The 17,924-nt window shown below is 55.4% G+C and overlaps 2 protein-coding genes across 3 annotated transcripts; both read left to right on the forward strand.

Moving 5' to 3' along the window:
* Positions 1-3,193: 3,193 nt before the first annotated feature.
* PPM1J (protein phosphatase, Mg2+/Mn2+ dependent 1J) lies at positions 3,194-8,809 on the forward strand (the record flags this gene model as incomplete). Its single annotated transcript, XM_082834174.1, has 10 exons — positions 3,194-3,519; positions 5,144-5,258; positions 5,973-6,260; positions 6,547-6,659; positions 6,935-7,019; positions 7,605-7,723; positions 7,927-7,990; positions 8,147-8,254; positions 8,366-8,517; positions 8,662-8,809. The coding sequence occupies 10 exons, from the start codon at positions 3,194-3,196 to the stop codon at positions 8,807-8,809; spliced, it is 1,518 nt and encodes a 505-aa protein (XP_082690300.1).
* A 2,468-nt stretch (positions 8,810-11,277) lies between these two features.
* RHOC (ras homolog family member C) lies at positions 11,278-17,705 on the forward strand. Of its 2 annotated transcripts, none has more exons than XM_082864401.1 (5): positions 11,278-11,383; positions 14,921-15,084; positions 15,625-15,745; positions 16,075-16,205; positions 17,113-17,705. In XM_082864401.1, exons 2-5 carry the CDS (start codon positions 14,929-14,931, stop codon positions 17,284-17,286), a joined length of 582 nt encoding a protein of 193 aa, XP_082720527.1. In that variant the 5' UTR covers positions 11,278-11,383; positions 14,921-14,928; the 3' UTR covers positions 17,287-17,705. The 2 variants fall into 2 exon arrangements, with proteins under 2 accessions (XP_082720527.1, XP_082720526.1); XM_082864400.1 differs by lacking the exon at positions 11,278-11,383 and adding an exon at positions 13,580-13,711.
* The last annotated feature ends 219 nt before the right edge of the window (positions 17,706-17,924 follow it).

Here is a 17,924-nt window from a genome sequence, read left to right on the forward strand (position 1 = left end):
ACCCCTGGCGCTCGAGGCAAGACCGGGGAAGAGAGGACAGCCAGACCCCGCGATGTGCTCCCTGCTATAAGCAGGTAATTCAGAGAGGTCCCTCAAGACTATGGAGGTCTTGGGGCTTGGGGTGGGTTGCTGAGTGTGAGGAGTGATAGCCCAGACCGTCACGGGTTTTGAGCCTTGAAGATTCCCGAACTGCACTATCCGATACGGTAAATAACATCTTAAGTTTCTCATTTACACACACAACATTTCAAGTGCTCAATCACCACATGCAGCTAGGGACTACTGTACTGGGCAGGAAAGATATAGAATATTCCCACATTGCACAAAATCCTACAATGCTCTTTTAGATTGCTATGGTAGCCCTTCAGTGTTAAAATCCAGGAGGAAATAGCAAATGATCTCTACCCCAGGAGCGGTGTCTTCTGGGGCAGGAAGGACCAGGGGAGGCATGTGGGTAGGGGCCTGGAAGGCAGGAGGGCTGTGGTAGGCCTGTGGATGATGGGTATGAACCCCAACTTGGGAACGAAACTCTGAGACCCAGTTTCTTCAGCATAAAATTTGCAATGTAATTGCAATTGTATAGTGTGTGATTTTTTACAGGGTGAGATTCTGGATGTGAAAGTATTAGACAAATGAGAGAGGAAGCGGTGGTCTGTGAATTTGTCTCTTGATTGAAGGACACACCTCTTAGTTTAAGAGGGCTTTGGGATTGGAGTAATGGGGAGGGGAGAGGCAAAGGGAAGAAGCCCAGTTCCTGGCTCTGAGCCACTGCATGTGGCCCAGGATAAAGGGACTTCTCTCTCTGTCTTTTTAAAATTAACTAATTAATATATTTATGTATTTATTTTGGTTGTGCCCGGTCTTAGTTGTGGCACGCGGGATCTTTTTTATTTGCAGTATAAGGACTCTTAGTTGCGGCATGCATGCGGGATCTAGTTCCCCCACCAGGGATCAAACCCGGGCCCCCTGCATTGGGAGAGTGGAGTCTTACCCACTGGACCACCAGGGAAGTCCCTAAAGGGATTTCTCTTGAGCATACCCATTTCCTACCCCTAGCTGAGGTCTCGCACACTCCTGGCAGGACCAGCCTCTCTGAGCAGTTCTCAGCAAAGAATAACCTACAAGGTTGCTTCTTCCCACTCCATCTCCCTTTTGCCTCTCACTCTGTGCTGCCTCAGGGATGAGTAGAGGTGGTGATCTTCTCACCAGGTTCTGGGGCAGTCTGAGGATGCAGGAGGTATGATGATGCCAGGAATAGGAGGTAAGAGGTTCAGGGAGAGGAGAGTCTTAGGATTTGGGTACGGTCGGAGGGCTGTTCTAGAGCCCAAGGGAGCTGTTGACATCCCTGCTGACCATCTGTTGCTGGAACTAGGGGGTCTCTGGGCCCTGGCTCTGCGGCCCGCTTGCAGTCACACCATGATGGGTGTTGTGAAGAGCAGGGATTATGGAGCTGGATGACATGGAGAAGTGGTAAGCAAACTGTCCCAGAAACACTGAATAATAAAAATAGCCAGGATGTTATATTTTTTCTTCTGTCTATGGCTTGCTGCCACTGTTTATGCCGTTTATCTGTGAGCTGGTTCCAGTTTTTCTCAAACAGGAGGGAAATACCCACAGCAGCAGCATGTTCTTTATCTCCCTGTCTGGCTTGCCACTCTATGTGCTTTGGGCCTGACTTTTTCTGGTTTTCTTTTCTTTTCTTCTTTTTCCTTCTCTCTGCCTAAAGTGCAGGCATAATTATAGAAGTCTACAAACCTGAATGACCATTGTGAGATTTTTATTTGGAAGCTCCCAGAAAAGACACCCCTTCTGGGGGTACAGTCTAGCCAGGAACAGAGAGGGTCATGGTCAGGAAGCACCCAGCTGACAGAGTCCAGAGGTGGAATCCCCACCATGAACTGGGTGCCAGTCCCTGAGGACTACCCTGACTCGCATCAGGACCATAAGGGCCTTGTCCCCATTTGAACCATGTGTGGGGTAGGAGGTGTCTCTGGAGGCCTAACAATCAATTCCCAGGCTTAGGAACATAGTTCCAGCATTAGGTCAGTACCACCCTCCCCTCTCAGGCAGGGACTTAGCCTGGCCTCTGTCTCCCCCAGGTGGCAGCTACAGAAGTTGTTCACCTGGACTGTTCTCCACCTTTGCCTTAAGAAGAGGAGGGTGGGAGAGGAGGGACACCCCCCTCTTCTATTCACCTACCTCTTAACCCTTCCTCTCTGATCTAGATAAATCAGCTTGGTTTTTAAGAATCGGTGTGGGTGGCTGGGGAACGGACATGGGCATGAATTTCCCACTGGCTGTTGACCTCCTGGAACAAGTCATGTAAAATGACAGGGGCGTCCAGTCCTGCGTCATCCATAAGACGAACATAATAAAACCTACCTTGCAGGGTTGGTGTGCAGTGTAAAGGGCCTAAAGTATAGAAAGTGCTTTGTAGAGAGCCTATTATTAGTAAGTCCTCAATAAATGTAGTTATTGTTATCCTTACTAACAGTTCTGCTGTGGTCAGGGGAGGTCCAAATATGGGCGGAAATTGGGTCCTGAAAAAAAAAAGTGGAGTCGGAGTGGTAACTGTTCTGCCGAATCTAGCGGTGGTCTTCACGGGGAACAGCGCCCTCGGGAATCCGGGAACTTACCCAGCTCCCTAATTCAGGATGATTGGCTCCAGCCTGCCTTGTTACCACTTCCACACCACTCCCAGCACCAGCTCGCTGGCCCTCACTCTCTCTCCGGCAGCCCCAGCCAGAGGTGTTACCACAACCGGAGCTTCACACCCAGCGGTCGCTAACGGAGATCATCAGCTCCATCACCCTCTGGGCAGGCTAGCCACAACGAACCCAGGGCGAGGGTGGGAGACACCACCCTCCCGTCACAATAGGGAAGTTCTATCTGATTAATATAGAGCAAGGCTGAAATAAGATTTCTGTCCCCTTCCTACAACAGCAGACCCTTCTTCCCCCCAAAAAACAGAGGCGGGAGAAGTCGGAACGGGGCGGGGGAGAGGCCGCGAGCCGGCGGGGCTGTTCCCGGGGTAGCCCAGAGCCGCAGGTAGTTTTCCCGGGGACCGGCCCTGCGGGCCGCGAGCCAATGGTGGGGCCGAACTGACCGGAGCGAGCACCGCCCCTCGAGGGCCCTAGGGGGCGGGGCCTGTCCTGGGGCGGGGCCACGGCCGAGGGCGGGGAAGGGAGGCAGCATGCTAAACCGGGTGCGTTCGGCCGTGGCGCACCTGGTGAGCTCTGGGGGCGCCCCGCCTCCGCGCCCCAAGTCGCCAGACCTGCCCAACTCGACCTCGGCGACACCCGCCGCCCCTCCACAAGCTCCCAGAAGCCCTCCGGCTAGGGCTGGGAGCGGGAGTGCGGCGCCCGCGAGGACAGTAGAGGCTCGAGCAAGCTTCTGCCGACCGACCTTTCTGCAGCTGAGCCCTGGGGGCCTGCGACGCGCCGGTGACCACGCTGGCCGGGCTGTGCAAAGCCCCCCGGACACTGGCCGTCGCCTGCCTTGGAGCACGGGCTACGCCGAGTGAGCGCCCCCGGGGGCACCCTAACCAGGATGGGACTCCCATTCCCAACCTCCTCCCCACCTTGGCATCCCGGGCGCTGGGACGCATCCCCCCCCCTCGCCGCTCTCGGTGCCAGGAGCTCCTTTTTCCCAGGACCTTTGCTGTCCTCTGGGTTTCGGGCCGCACCCACTCCCAGCCCTTTCTCAAGTCGGGTGCAGCTTTTCTCAGGACTTTCTAGCTCGTTGACTATCCTCACCCGCGCCGCTTCAGGACCTTGTTCTCTCCCAGAGCCCGGAGAGTGGAGGGCCCGTGAACGATGAGTTGGCCAGTTGTCAGTCGCGGCCCGGTAGTTTAATGGCTAAGGGAAGAGAGATTTCAAGGAGCGGGGGTCCCTTTTAATATAGGAGATGGCGGCTGGAAAAACTCCTTGGGCTTCCCGACCCCAGCGCCCCAGTTCCCTGTCCCTCTTACCATTCCCCTCCCCCTCCACACCCAGAAATAGCCCGCGACACCAGGCGGCCGCCGGCTTCCCCAGGGGCGGGGGAGGGGGCCACCCGGGGAAGCGGGAGGGCCCCCTTTGAACACCTCTTGGCGGGTGGACTTGCCCTGGCCAGGCAAGGAAGTGGACCTCCGGGCCAGAGCGGTGGGAGTGGCGGCAGCAGCCGGCTTGCTCCAAGGCTGCGTGAATTTTTTTTTTTTTTTTTTTTGCTTGTTTGGTTGGTTGTTGGCAGTGCAGTATCTTAGTTCCCTGACCCGGGGACCCGGCAGTGAGACCGAGGAGTCCTAACCACTGGACCACTAGGGGATTCCTACAGGGCCGGTGGATTTTTAATGCATCTGCTGGGAGAGCAGAGCACTGAGGGAGATGGGGGCGCTGAGGGGCTGAGGGTCGTGGCTGGTGGACCCGCGGCCCCACTACCGGCTCCTTTAACTTCCTATTTGGGAAGAGTTTGGGGTTATGTGGCTCCTGCGCAGTCCAGGGAGGCTTCCACTCCTACCCTATTTCAATTCCTCTTTCCTGATCTGTGCCGGAGCACTTACTCATTGCCAAACAGCAGAAACTGGGACTTCACTGGCGGTCCGATGGTTAGGACTCCATGCTTCCAATGCAGGGAGCGCGGGTTTGACACCTCGTGGGGGGGGGGGGCGGAACTAAGATCCCACAAGAAGCCAAAAAAGAAAAAAAAAAAAAAAAGCAGCAGAAACTTTCACTGGATGATTTTAGGATAAAGGTGGGTGTGCTCATGAGGGTGGGGTGGGGTGGGGTGGGGTGTTGTGGACAAGAAGCTAGAAGAGTTTTTTGGGGGTCAGAGTGGATGCAGGGTCTCGGCAAGCCAGGAATTAAAACCTCCTTCCCTCCATCCAGGTCCTCCCCCAGTGATACCATTAGGGAAGGGATGGGAGACCTGAGGTGGGAGAGTGCTGCTGTGGCCTTTCTAGGAGGTGGTGGAGCCCAACACCTAGGCAGTACTCCTTGTGCCTTGCCCTGCCTCCCTTCTCCTCCTCCCTCTGGCCTGGTTCCCAGGTGGCTGTGACCTTTCTCAGCTTCGCCAGCAGGCCAGAGAGGGTATGTGTGTCTCAGGTGGGAGTTATTCCAGGACCTTGTCTGGTGTCCAACCTGATGTGGTCACTTTGGCCTGACAGGGTCATCAACTCTGGCAAGAGCCGGCACAATGAGGACCAGGCTTGCTGTGAAGTGGTGTATGTGGAAGGTCGGAGGAGTGTTTCAGGGGCACCTAGGGAGCCTAGCCGAGGCCAGGTAAGCTCCCCACCCCCTTTCCTAACCTCCATAGGAGACACCTATCCCCAGGGATTCTAGGCATTCGGTTTTAATCTGAGCCATGTGATAGACCTACCCCCTAACTCACTAGCTTTCTACTTCAATGGCACAGAATTTTATCTGGCATTGATCAGGTACATTCTACCATGTCAGTGTGAATATTTAGTTTTCCACTTAAAATGGAGATATGCTTATGTATTCATTGATGATTTAATCACTACCATTGCTTATTTTTGCATCTTTTATCCTCTGAGTTTGACTTTCTTATTTTTTATTTTTTTTTGCGGTACACGGGCCTCTCACTGCTGTGGCCTCTCCCGCTGCGGAGCACAGGCTCCGGACGTGCAGGCTCAGTGGCCATGGCTCACAGGCCCAGCCGCTCCGCGGCATGTGGGATCCTCCAGGACCGGGGCACGAACCCGTGTCCCCTGCATCGTCAGGCGGACTCTCAACCACTGCGCCACCAGGGAAGCCCGAGTTTGACTTTTTTGGTGCTTTGCTTTCAGACACATAGTATGCCTTTGGTGAATGAGTGAATAAATCTAATTTGCCTTAAATACCAAAATCTAACCTCCTCTCTAATGTTTATATGGATGCCCAGAGTCTTGCTCTTCTCCCTGCATAACACAAACACACACACGCACACACACACACACACACACACACACTCACCTCCAACTTTTCTTCCACCAGGGACTCTGCTTCTACTACTGGGGCCTGTTTGATGGGCATGCAGGAGGCAGAGCTGCCGAAATGGCCTCTAGGCTCCTGCATCGCCACATTCGGGAGCAGCTAAAGGACCTGGTAGAGATACTCCAGGACCCCTCGCCACCTCCCCTCTGCCTCCCGTCCACCCCAGGGGCTCCAGGTTCCTCTGATTCCTCTCACTTGGTTGGTCCTCAGTCCTGCTGGTCTTTGCAGAAGGAAGTGACTCATGAGAGCCTGGTAGTGGGTGCCATTGAGAATGCCTTCCAGTTCATGGTAAGTGGGTGGCCTGGGCCGAGGGCCTGCCAGGCAGACACTCTGGTCAACTCTGTATGGGAGTCAGGTGGCCTGAGGAGGTGACCCTGAGAACCCATAACAGCTTTGAGAACCTGAGCAGAACTTGGTTCAGAGGGAGGGAGAAGTGGGTGTTATACCGATGTCTTCCCTACTGTCCACCAGTGTGGCTTGCCTGGGCCAGGTTATTTCTGCAGATGTGGGCGGGTGGCTGTGTGTCTGGAGCCTCTTCTTCATCCACCCCCTTTGACCCTTCCTCATATGGCAGGATGAGCAGATGGCCCGGGAGCGGCATGGTCACCAAGTGGAGGGGGGCTGCTGTGCACTGGTTGTGGTCTACTTGCTAGGCAAGGTGTACGTAGCCAATGCAGGTGACAGCAGGTATGGGGTGGGAGCTTTGATAAAGGCCGTGCGGGGGAGGGGTCAAGCTTCTGGGATGGGGGAATAGAAGAGAGTGACGTGGTGGGTGTTAACATTCAGAGATTGGAACGGGTCAGGAGGGATCACAGACATAAGGAAGGGCCTGAAATAGCTATGAGGGGAGGAAAACTGGGGGTCTGGGTGAGGGACTCTAAGGGAGGGCCTTGTCTTTTTGGAACTCTTTATGTGAGGGGGTTGCAGAGACCCAAGCCCAAACCTTTTGTTTCTCTGGGCAGAGCCATCATTGTCCGGAATGGAGAAATCATTCCAATGTCCCGGGAGTTCACCCCGGAGACTGAGCGCCAGCGTCTCCAGATGCTTGTAAGTAGGAACTAAACTCCCTACTCCCATTCCTTACTAATCTTGTGCCTCTCTGTACCCTGTGTCCCAAGGACTCTCCGACCCTCACCACACAGACAGACCGCTCCTTACTGGGAGCTTACTGGGAAGGCCACTCCACAGACTATGGAGTGTAGGGCTGAGCTGGTGTGGAGGATGTGGCAGGAAAGAGCGTGGGCTGCTCCAGTGCCTTCCACTGTGGCCCCAACTGAGGAAGGAAGTGCAGTCAGAGTGGGGGAAGGAAACAGCAAAGGCCCCTAAGGGGCAGGATAGCTTAGTGCTTTAAAGCAATGGCTCTGGAGCTGGGCTGCCTGGGATTGAATCCTGGTTTGAGTACTTTGTGTGATCTTCAACAGTTTCCTGAACTTCTCCATAAATCAAGAGTTCCTACCTTAAAAGTTGTCGTGAGGATTAAATGAGCTAATATATGTTAATATTAGAACAGTGCATGGTACACAGTAAACTCCATTTAAGGGTCTGCTATAATTAACATCACCTCTACACCAGGGTGTACTGTAAACCTAATGCCCCCGGCCCTCTGCTCTGTCTGGCCGCTCCCAACCCCAGGGCTTCCTGAAACCAGAGCTGCTGGGTGGTGAATTCACCCACCTTGAGTTCCCCCGCAGAGTTCAGCCTAAGGAGCTGGGGCAGAGGATGCTGTACCGGGACCAGAACATGACTGGCTGGTAACACTTCCCTCAGAGCTGGGGCCCGTTTCCATGGCAACACAACCAGTCCCTCTCCAACAGCAAGGTGGAAGCTGGAGGCTGGGCCAGGCTGGGAGCTGGGGGAATGTGGCCCTTCTAAGGGGTTTGTGTAAGGGGTGTGGCTCCTAGGGGAGAGGGACTTTGATGCCTGGGTGATGCCTCCTCTACTCCCCCCTCCCCAGGGCCTACAAAAAGATCGAGCTGGAGGATCTCAGGTTTCCTCTGGTCTGTGGGGAGGGCAAAAAGGTAAACTCCACGGTAGAGGTGGGAGAGGGCAGGAGGACCCACCACAACTTGTCTAGGGAGGTGGAGGTTCTACCCGAGGGTAGGGGTGGAAAGGGTCCACGGTCCCAGAGAGACTGGGAGAAGGCTATAGTAGTGTCCCCATCTCATTTCCTTTAGGCTCGAATGATGGCCACCATTGGGGTGACCCGGGGCTTGGGAGACCACAACCTCAGGGTCTGCAGTTCTACCCTGCCCATCAAGCCCTTCCTCTCCTCTTTCCCTGAGGTGAGCCACATGGGAGCCTCCTTAGCCTTCCCTGCTCTGGGGGTCTCAGGCTAGCTTTCTCCCAAGGTCGCTTTATCCCCAAGCTCCCTCTGCACCCTCTCTCCCCACCAGGTACGAGTGTATGACCTGACGCAGTATGAGCACTGCCCAGATGACGTGCTAGTCCTGGGAACAGATGGGCTGTGGGATGTCACCAGTGACTGTGAGGTAGCTGCCACTGTGGACAGGGTGCTGTCAGCCTATGAGCCCAATGACCCCAGCAGGTAGGGGCTGTATGGCGGCAAGGGGATGACGATGGGGAAGGAAGGGACACAGGGAAGAAATGCTTGGGAACCCACATGAGGGCCTGTGTATCCATCTTCCCACGTACATGTTGGTACATGAATGTGCACATGTGCTTCTGACAGGTACACAGCTCTGGCCCAAGCTCTGGTCCTGGGGGCCCGGGGTACCCCCCGGGACCGTGGTTGGCGTCTCCCCAACAACAAGCTGGGTTCCGGGGATGACATCTCAGTCTTCGTCATCCCCCTGGGAGGGCCAGGCAGCTACTCCTGAGGGGCTCAGCCCCGAACCTCCCACCACCATCCCAGCCTCTCCATGCTTACCCCTCTCCCAACCCAAATTCTGAAGTTGTCTCCTTGACCTTCTTTAGTGGCAATTTAACTGAAGAAGGGGTGCCAGTTAGATCCAAAATTTTAGCCCTTGGCAAATAAACCAGATGGATAAATGTGTGTGTCTTTATTTTCTTTGACTAAAAACTGTCCCAGTTGTCTCCCGAACATCTCCTGGACATCTCACAGGCACTTCAACTCAACATTCCTCCAACTGAATTCATTATTTCCCCCACAAATATGTCCTCTCCCCGCTCATCATCTCAGGGGGCACCAGCTCAGCTACTCAAGTTAGAATTCTTGGAGTCGAGCACCTTTGGCTTCCGTTTCTTCCTCATCAAGCTAATCAATCACTAAATATTGTTGATTATATATTTTTAAATATATTTCTTTAAAAAACATTTTTTTTTTTAGTTTTTGGCCGCGCTGCATGCGGATTCTAGTTCCCCGGGGGACCAGGGATCGAACCTGTGCCCCCTGCATGGGAAGTGCGGAGTCTTAACCACTGGACCACCAGGGAAGTCCCTTAAATATATTTCTATTTGTCCATCCCTACAGTCACTACCTTAGTCCTTCAGTATATTAGCCTCCTAATTGTCTCCAAGCCACTCCCCTGCTTTCCCCAATATATAATATACACAGCAGCCAGGGAGCCCTTTCCACAGGGTGAATCTGAGTTGGTGATTCCTCTGAGAAAATACTTTGGTGGCTCCTTACTGCACCTAGACCAAAACTGACACTCAACTCTTGAGCATGGCATATAAGGACCTTCATATCTGGCCACTGCTTCCTTCTCCAGCCCTGTCTTCTGCCCCACCCGGCCTTGTGTTTTCCACAACTCTGGGTCTGGAGTAGCTCCAACTCATTTAAAATCTACACATCACCTCATCCTGAAGGCTTCACCTGTCCTTCCACAGCCCAGGCATGCCCCCACTATAGCGCTCACCTCTTGTACTGTAACTGTCTATATGAGGAGTTGGTACGGAGTAGCAGTTAAGGAACAGGGGCTTGAAAGTCCTGCTGTTTGGGTCCTGGTGCCAAACCCAACACTAGGTTTGCAATCTCTCTGAGCCTCAATTTGCTTTTTTGGAAAAATGGAGATAACAGTACTACCTCAGGAGGTAGTTGTAGGACTAAAGTAGTTTATGTACGTAGAGCCAGGTCCATGTAATAAGGGTTCAATAACTATTACCTATCTTTAAGTTGTCTGCATTTGGAATTTAGATTGTAAGTTCTTTGAAGGCAGAAACTGATCTGAACTGAGCACAGCTCAGTTTAGTGAGCCAGTTAAGAGGCCTGGGACCAAACTGCACTGGACCTCAGTTTCGTCATTTAGCAAATGTGTGGGTTGCTCTTCAGATCTTTAAAGTCTGTATGACTTCTAACATTCATTCATTCAGCAAGTATTTGTTGAAAATCTATTATGTGCCACACACTGTGCCAGACAGTGGGAAGGGACAGGTTGGAGGATCACAGTGGGCAGTAGAGAGAGAGACCGGCTTTGGAGCCAGACAGGCCTGACTATCTGAGTTCTCGCTCTGCCACATACAAATGGCAAAATCAAGCCACTTAAGTTAAGCCACTTAACTCCCCCCGAGCCTCAGTTTACCTACAGGCAAAAGGGGATGGGTACACTTAACCTAGAGATCTGTGATGACTATTAGAAGCTATGTAGTGTTCCCTGCACAAGCTAATAAAATGTGAGTAGACTTCCTCATCCTCCATCCATCTCCTCAGGTACCTTTCAGGGAAGAAGATACACCAGTTGGTAAATACCCAACGCACAAGTCAGGCCCGGCTAGGTGTCCCTAGAGGCACAGAAATAATACAACGGGGGTGGCAACTGAATTCCCAGCTGGGGATCCAGAAAGATTCCAGGGTGGAAGGATGGGTAGGAGTTGGAAATTCCAGGTAGGGGGAAGGAAGGGAATTGTGAGGTGGAACCAAGTGCCCTGAATCTCAAAGGTTCTGAAAGGTCTCCAGGCCTGGGGGGATGATGGTGGGTTGTACTTACTCCGCAATGATCCTAGGAGCAGAGGGTGGGCATCTTCCGCGGCCTCCTCCTCGGGCGTCCCCGAAGCCGTCTTTTCCAGTCCCGCCTCCCGCGAAGCCCCAGGTGATGTAGGCGCGGGTGGCCGCTTGGCCACGCGAGGGCAGCAGCGGCCCTTTCCTGACCCCACCCCGGGCGCCTCTCAACTTTCCCGACGCCGGTCCGCCACTAGGAGCTGGAAGGTGGGGCAGAGGCAGAGTCCTCAGGGGTCCCGTTCGCCGCGTCTCGCCCCGCTGCCCACTCCTCCACAGGCCCAGCATCTCCCCCAGATCCCGGGGACTCTCGCTGGGCGACCCTCTGGGGCCGTGAGTGGGGGCCGTGGGCGGGCGGAGCCAAGGGCCGCCCGGCCGGCCCCTCCCCGCGAGTCGCCCCTCCCCGCCGCGGCGCTGGAGGAGGGCGGGGCGGTGCCCCTCGGGTCAGTCTCTGCCTCCGGCACCGGCCGCGCAGCTGGAAGCGGCGGAGCGGAAGGTATCCCAGGTTGGGGCTCTGGGCGGCGGGGTCGTCCTGGGAACTCATCCCCAGGAGAGCACTCCCCCCTTCTCCGCCTGGCAGGAGCTCGGGGCGCCGGCCGGGGAGGGGCTTTGGTCCGAGCGCGGGCCGCCTGCTCTCCCTCGTACGCGGCGTCTGGGCGGTGCGGGGGTCGGGCCGGCTCGGCCCCTCCCTGCCCTCCTGGGCTGCAGTGAGGGGCCCTGGGAATTGCCCCGCAGGGCCTCTCGCCTCTTGGTGTCCGAGTCGGAGTCAGTTCCCTTCTCCCGGCTTCCCGGAACCTGCCCGGCCGGGCGAGGGGAGAGACGGCAACTTGGGTCTCCGCGAGGGAGCCCCAGCGCAGACGCTCTAGCTCCCAGGCCTGGCGGCCCTCTGTGAACCTGGGCTTGGGTGTGGGTCTGGGCCCGAGTCCGGGTTGAGGTGGGAATCCCCTGCTCCGGGCCGGTGGAGTGGCGGGTGTGACCGCGGGGGCTGCCACTGCCCCGGGGGTCTGGACGTCGCCCTAGATGGTTTCTGGAGCCGGCCTGGAGTGGAGGTACAGGAGATTGGGAAGGATCCAGCCCGTGTGTGCGTGTGTGTGCGTGTGTGTGCGTGCGTGTGTGTGTGTGTGTGTGTGTGTGTGTGTGTGTGTGTGTGTGTGTGTGTTTCAAGTTGAGGAGGAGGTATCTGATTTCTTCCCTAGACCTCAGGGGTGGTGGGCAGGGTACAGCAGAACCTGGTTCATCTGGAAATCTAGAGAATGATTGAGGAGACGGCAGCTGTTTTATTCCAGGGAAGGCCCCAGAAATTCCAGGGTCATTCCAGGCCCCGTGTGGGGTTTGGTTGCCCCTCTTAGGGTCAGTGGGGCAGTTCCTCAGGGGCTGCCTCACAGGGAGCTGTTGTTTTCGCCATCTTGGCGTTGGGCCTGGTGGCCTGGCCTGGCCTGGGCCAACTACTCTTATGAGCCTGAAGGGAACATCTTCTAATTGAGATGGGGGGGCTCTAGGTCATTTAATGCATGCCCTTGCCCTGGAGTTCTGGCCTCTGCCCACCACCGTCTGGTGCCACCTAAACTGCCTTGCCTGGGGCGGGCATACTCATGCCTAAGCAATTGGTATTCACCCTAGTGGTGAATGCGCTCCATCCCTCCATCAATACTGCCCATCCCAGGTTGAGGCTACCCCAGCCTGTCTTCCCACAGTTGGACCAATGGAACCTGTGGGAGTAGGTGAGGGTGCTGGTCACCTGGGTGGAATTTCCAGGGGACCCCTTTTCTTTTTTTTTAAAATTAATGTATTTTATTTATTTTTGGCCGCGTTGGGTCTTCTTTGCTGCTCAGGGGCTTTCTCTAGTTGCGGTGAGCGGGCCCTACTCTTCGTTGCGGTGCGCGCGCGGGCTTCTCATTGCAGTGGCTTCTCCTGTTCCAGAGCACAGGGCTCTAGGGCACGCGGGCTTCAGTAATTGTGGCACGCAGGCTTCAGTAGTTGTGGCACAGGGACTCAGTAGTTGTGGCTCGCGGGCTCTAGAGCACAGGCTCAGTAGTTGTGGCACACGAGCTTAGTTGCTCCATGGCACGTGGGATCTTCCCAGACCACGGCTCGAACCCGTCTCCTGCATTGGCAGGCAGATTCTTAAGCACTGCGCCACCAGGGAAGCCTGAGACCCCCTTTTCTGAAGGGTGGTTTCCATTTTTGGAGGGGATCTGCTGGCAGGGTGAATGCCTTCTTGCCTGTTTTGGGGGTATCAGAGAGCCCCTGTTGTGATGGGGAGAGTGTGGCCGTGCACTCAACCCCTATAAATTCCCTCTGATCCATATCCACTTGCCCCCATCCCACTGTTGTGCATGTGTGTGTGGAGGGGAAGGAGGCCACCCGGGACCCCACTGCTGAAGAGAGCTTGCCTTGGGCTGGAGTATTCGCTCCCTAAAAGGCAGACCAAGGCAGGGCTGTGAGGTGGTGGTGGTGTGTGGGGAGTAAAGGAGCTCAGCCTAGTTTGACAGGATGTGGGACTGAGAAAAAGCCAGGTTTGGGGCAGAGATCAGGTTACCGTCCCCTTCTTTTTTAACTACTCCCTGTGTGGTTGGTGCTGGGACTGGCCCTCATTTGTCTCTTTTTTGGGGGCTCCTCCCAGCACAGGCTCCAGCCTCCGCTTCTCCCAACAGCTTCGACTTCATCTCAGGCCCAGAGCCCGCCCTCTCTTCCTCCTCGGCTGTAGGCCTGGGAACTCCAGCCGACTGGAGGTCAGCTCCTCTCCCCAGGGAAGGAGGCAGTGAGGCTCAGCTGAGGCGCGGGGAAGCTGGGAAGGTGTGATGAACTGTGCAGATGCTCTTTGGTCTGTGTTGGGGGCAGGGACCACATGGAAACCCCAGGAAGCTGACTCCTTGCCCTGAGTCACAGGGAGGGGTGGGCAGGCCTCAGGGTGAGCTGGACAGAGTGGAGGAAGGGGCTGTTCCAGGGAGTGGGTGGAGGTGATTCCCTAGTGGATTATTCTCAGTCGCTCTGCTGTGGTAGATGTGTGGCTCCCTACAGTGTGGTCATTGTCCCCTGCCTGGGGCTGAGTGACCCAGTGTAGCTTCCAGGCCCAGTAGGAAGCAGGGGGAGGAAGGCAGGCTGCCCGAATGTGGGCTGTGGGCACTGCCTGGACTGAGCCTCCTTTGTGTGACTCGGGGCTCTGGGGACCGGGACAGGGTGGGCCAGGGAAGCCTGCTGGCTGCTGCCGCTGCCCTCTGTCTGGGTTTCCCTCCCTCTGCTCTCCTTCCCACCTCTGGGGTGATATGTAGAAAAGCAACAGACTCTAGAGTCACACAGCCCTGCTTTGAGTGCCATCCCTGCCACAACTCTGAATTCGTGTCTTAACCTCAATGAATCTCACTTTCCTAGTTTGTCAAAATGGGGAGCTCACTACCTACCTTCCAGGCTTCTGGGGACTGAGGGAGGTGATTTTTGTCCAAATGCCCACCATAGTGCCTGGCACCTAGGGGTGTGATAAATATTCTTTCCCTTACCCACCCATATGGGTAGGGACTCTTCGTTTTTCGCTGGGCAGGCATGACTTGTGCTGACTTTGGGACAGTGTGTTCCAGATTGGACCTTCACAATTATTAAACTTTAAAAAGTATCGAAATCCTGGTAACAAATACATCTGACTTGAAACCCTGACATGTAGAATAGATAAAAGCTTGCCCTTCTGGACACGTCACTGGTCCCTGAGCACCCCTCTAGGTGTCCAGGGGCCCACAGTTGGGGAGTAGATTAGATTAGAACTCATGCTTTCTGGCTCCCAAGTGGGTGGTTCTTCCACCTCCCACTTCTGTATTCTAACCCATGGGGGAGACCTGTCCCTGACCTTGAGATTAGGAATTTCAAGCTCAGTTGCCCGACCACTTGGTTCTTGGCAAGAACATGCCTGAGCAAGCCCTTTTCCCTCCCTCCTCTCCCTTCACTGGATGCCTCGGTTTCCAGGGAGGGCTTGGGGGCCCTAGAGAAGTGTTTGTGGACTTACTGTCTTTTCCCAACATCCCCACTGCCTCTTCCCTACCAGCCCCAGCCATGGCTGCCATTCGAAAGAAGCTGGTGATCGTGGGGGATGGGGCCTGTGGGAAGACCTGCCTCCTCATCGTCTTCAGCAAGGATCAGTTCCCAGAAGTCTATGTCCCTACTGTCTTTGAGAACTACATCGCCGACATAGAGGTGGACGGCAAGCAGGTAAGGGCGAAGAGCCCCTTGGAACCACGCCTGCCCCCATCCCTTACGGACCTGGGATGTCTGTGCTCACCATCCACCCATGTCCTTGCTTCACTCTCCCTGCTGGAACCAGTGGAAGTTAGGAAGTGAAACTGCAGTCTTAGGAAATCTGGATAACCTCCTGGTTTTTTACACGCTGGCTCTGTAATCTGGGCCCAGTCCCTTTGCCTCTGGGTTTAAGCTCCCCCAGCTGTGAAATGGAAATAATGGTAAGGCCTCCTTCGAAGGGTTTTTATGAGTATTAAATAAAATAGTGGCGCTCCCCATGGCAGCTCAAACTGCACAAAGATCAAACGCTGTTGTCTCAGGATTTAAGAAACTCACCTTAGTTTATGTTGTGTGACAATGATTAGCACTATCCCTGGCACATAGTAGGTGTTCAGTAGGTAGATGTTCAGTGAACCTAAGGGACCAGGATTTCAGAGAGGACCTCTGGGTGGCAGGGTGTGGGGTGTGTAACTGGGGCCCTCAGGCTAGCTAAGCACTGGCCCTGTGTGTCAGGTGGAGCTGGCTCTGTGGGACACAGCAGGGCAGGAAGACTATGATCGCCTGCGGCCTCTCTCCTACCCGGACACTGACGTCATCCTCATGTGCTTCTCCATCGACAGCCCCGACAGCCTGGGTGAGGGGGTCGGAGGGAGGGGGCTGAGAATCCCTTGGAATCAACCAACCAGAGGGAGCTCTTGCCTTGGCTCCTTTCAGCCATCTTCAGAAGCTGTGTGGGAGGGGTGCTGGGGAGCCCCGTTAGCCTCCTTCCCTGTGGTGACTCTGGCCCTCCGAGGGCTCAGGGAAGGGTGTGTACTGTGAGGGGGGCGGGGGTGGGTTGACCTGTGAAAGGGACTATCATGCTGAATAGCCTCTAAGACTCTGCCCTGCCGAGACAAGGGGACCCGGGGGAAGCCTTCTAGCCTAAGTGGAGGCACCAACACCTGTCGGGACGTGTCTGTGCAGAAAACATTCCTGAGAAGTGGACCCCGGAGGTGAAGCACTTCTGCCCCAACGTGCCCATCATCCTAGTGGGGAATAAGAAGGACCTGAGGCAAGATGAACATACCCGGAGAGAGCTGGCCAAGATGAAGCAGGTGGGTGCAGCCGCCAGGCTGGGAGGCCTTGGGGAGGAAGGTGCCCTCTGAGGGCTTGCAGGCTGGTGAAGGAGCCTCCCTCCTACTGACTCCCCGTGTTAGAAGTGACGGTAGCATCCACCTCCTACCCCCCGGCACCCCCACCCTGGTGAGGGAGAACCAGAGGGGCCCTTAGGGTCTGACCCAATATTCCATGAGACTGTCAGAGGACGGTGACTTGTCCAAGGTCATTTGGCATTTTGTCTGTTGTCCACTGTTTGGCATTGGAGCTATTAAGATGAATGAGAAAATCCTTGCCCTCAGGGAACTGGGTTCTTAGAGTAGATGTTTTGCTTGAGGTATGCAGGTGGAGCCATCAGAGTATACCTGGGGAGGTGTGTGGGCTGCTGTGGATGTGGAACGGAGGGTATTCTAAGTGGCTGGGAAAAGGCCCAGAGTGAGGGAGCTGGCTTATTTGGGGACCTGGTAAGTGGCTTTCTAGCCAGAGGACGAGTTGATTAGGGAGAGCTGCCAGGATAAGGAATCTAGACTATTCTTTGAACATAATTATGGCAGAGTTTTAAACTGGCGACAGATATGGTCAGAGTCAGCATGTTAGAAAAATGATTCTGGCAGCCATAGAGGATGGATTGGAAGAAAGTGAGAACAGAGGCTGGGAGGTCAGTCAGGAGATGGTAGATCCTTGCTCAGGCAAGAGAAGAGTGTACCGTGGGGTATAGGGCTGATGGGGAGAAGTTTGAAGGTAAATAGGAGTCTTGGGTCTCTAGCCTAGAAGCCATCCACGGTGGCCGGGGCTTGGATGCTTCGTGGGGTCAGGGCTGGAGGAGATATTTGTTCTTGTTACAAATATGGGTGAGGCACACTTAACCAGCAGCTTCCTTTGACCACTCTCCTCCTGCCTTCCCAGGAGCCTGTTCGATCTGAGGAAGGCCGGGACATGGCGAACCGGATCAGTGCCTTTGGCTACCTTGAGTGCTCAGCGAAGACCAAGGAGGGGGTGCGGGAGGTGTTTGAGATGGCCACTCGGGCTGGCCTCCAGGTCCGCAAGAACAAGCGCCGGAGGGGCTGCCCCATTCTCTGAGGTCCCAAGCCTCCCCTCCTCCCTTCACAGGGTGCAGGAACTCCCCCTGCCCCCAACAGCCCCACCCTATTAGGGATCCCTGCTGAAGGCTCCCTTTCCCAACTCCCTCCTGCCCAGGACTGCATTGCGCTTCCCCAGCCCTGATGGTGGTGGCCGTAGGCCCCGTCTCAGCACTCTGGGAACCAGAGCACTGTCCCTCCTCCTGTTGCCTTGGTCCAGGGGTGGGGCTCTTGATCCCTTTGGCCTTCCCCAGAGGATCATCACACCAGCACTTTATACACTTCTGGCTCACAGGAGAGTATGTGGGGTAGGGGACTTGGAGGGTGTAACCCAGAGTCCCGGGCCCCTGGTGTTTCTGCTTTGGGCAGGGGCCTTGCATCTGGCTGTACTTGGTGTGGGGCATGAATAAAGGCCACAGGCTCCAACATGTGTGTGGCTTCCTGTCTTTCTCTCCTGGTCCCTGTGAGCCTGGAGTCCCATCTCTCCAGGGTGCTTGCCAGGCTGGCCCCCTGTCTGCAAAGGCAGGACTCCCGGGCAGGCAGGGTGGAGTCTTGGAGAAAAGGATGAGGTCATGCCTGGCTCTGGGCCTTGGAGGCGGGTGAGGGGAGTGGTCTGCAGCACTGGGCTAAACTTAGAAG

Source organism: Leucopleurus acutus (assembly GCF_964270905.1).
Source record: "Leucopleurus acutus genome assembly, chromosome: 2".
Lineage (NCBI taxonomy): Eukaryota > Metazoa > Chordata > Mammalia > Artiodactyla > Delphinidae > Leucopleurus > Leucopleurus acutus.

Bases quoted from the DNA above. Each gene is read 5' to 3' on its own strand.
- RHOC (XM_082864400.1), top strand. The intron at 15,746-16,074 runs GTGAGGGGGTCG...GTGTCTGTGCAG, and splicing joins CGACAGCCCCGACAGCCTGG to AAAACATTCCTGAGAAGTGG. The intron at 16,206-17,112 runs GTGGGTGCAGCC...CTGCCTTCCCAG, and splicing joins AGCTGGCCAAGATGAAGCAG to GAGCCTGTTCGATCTGAGGA.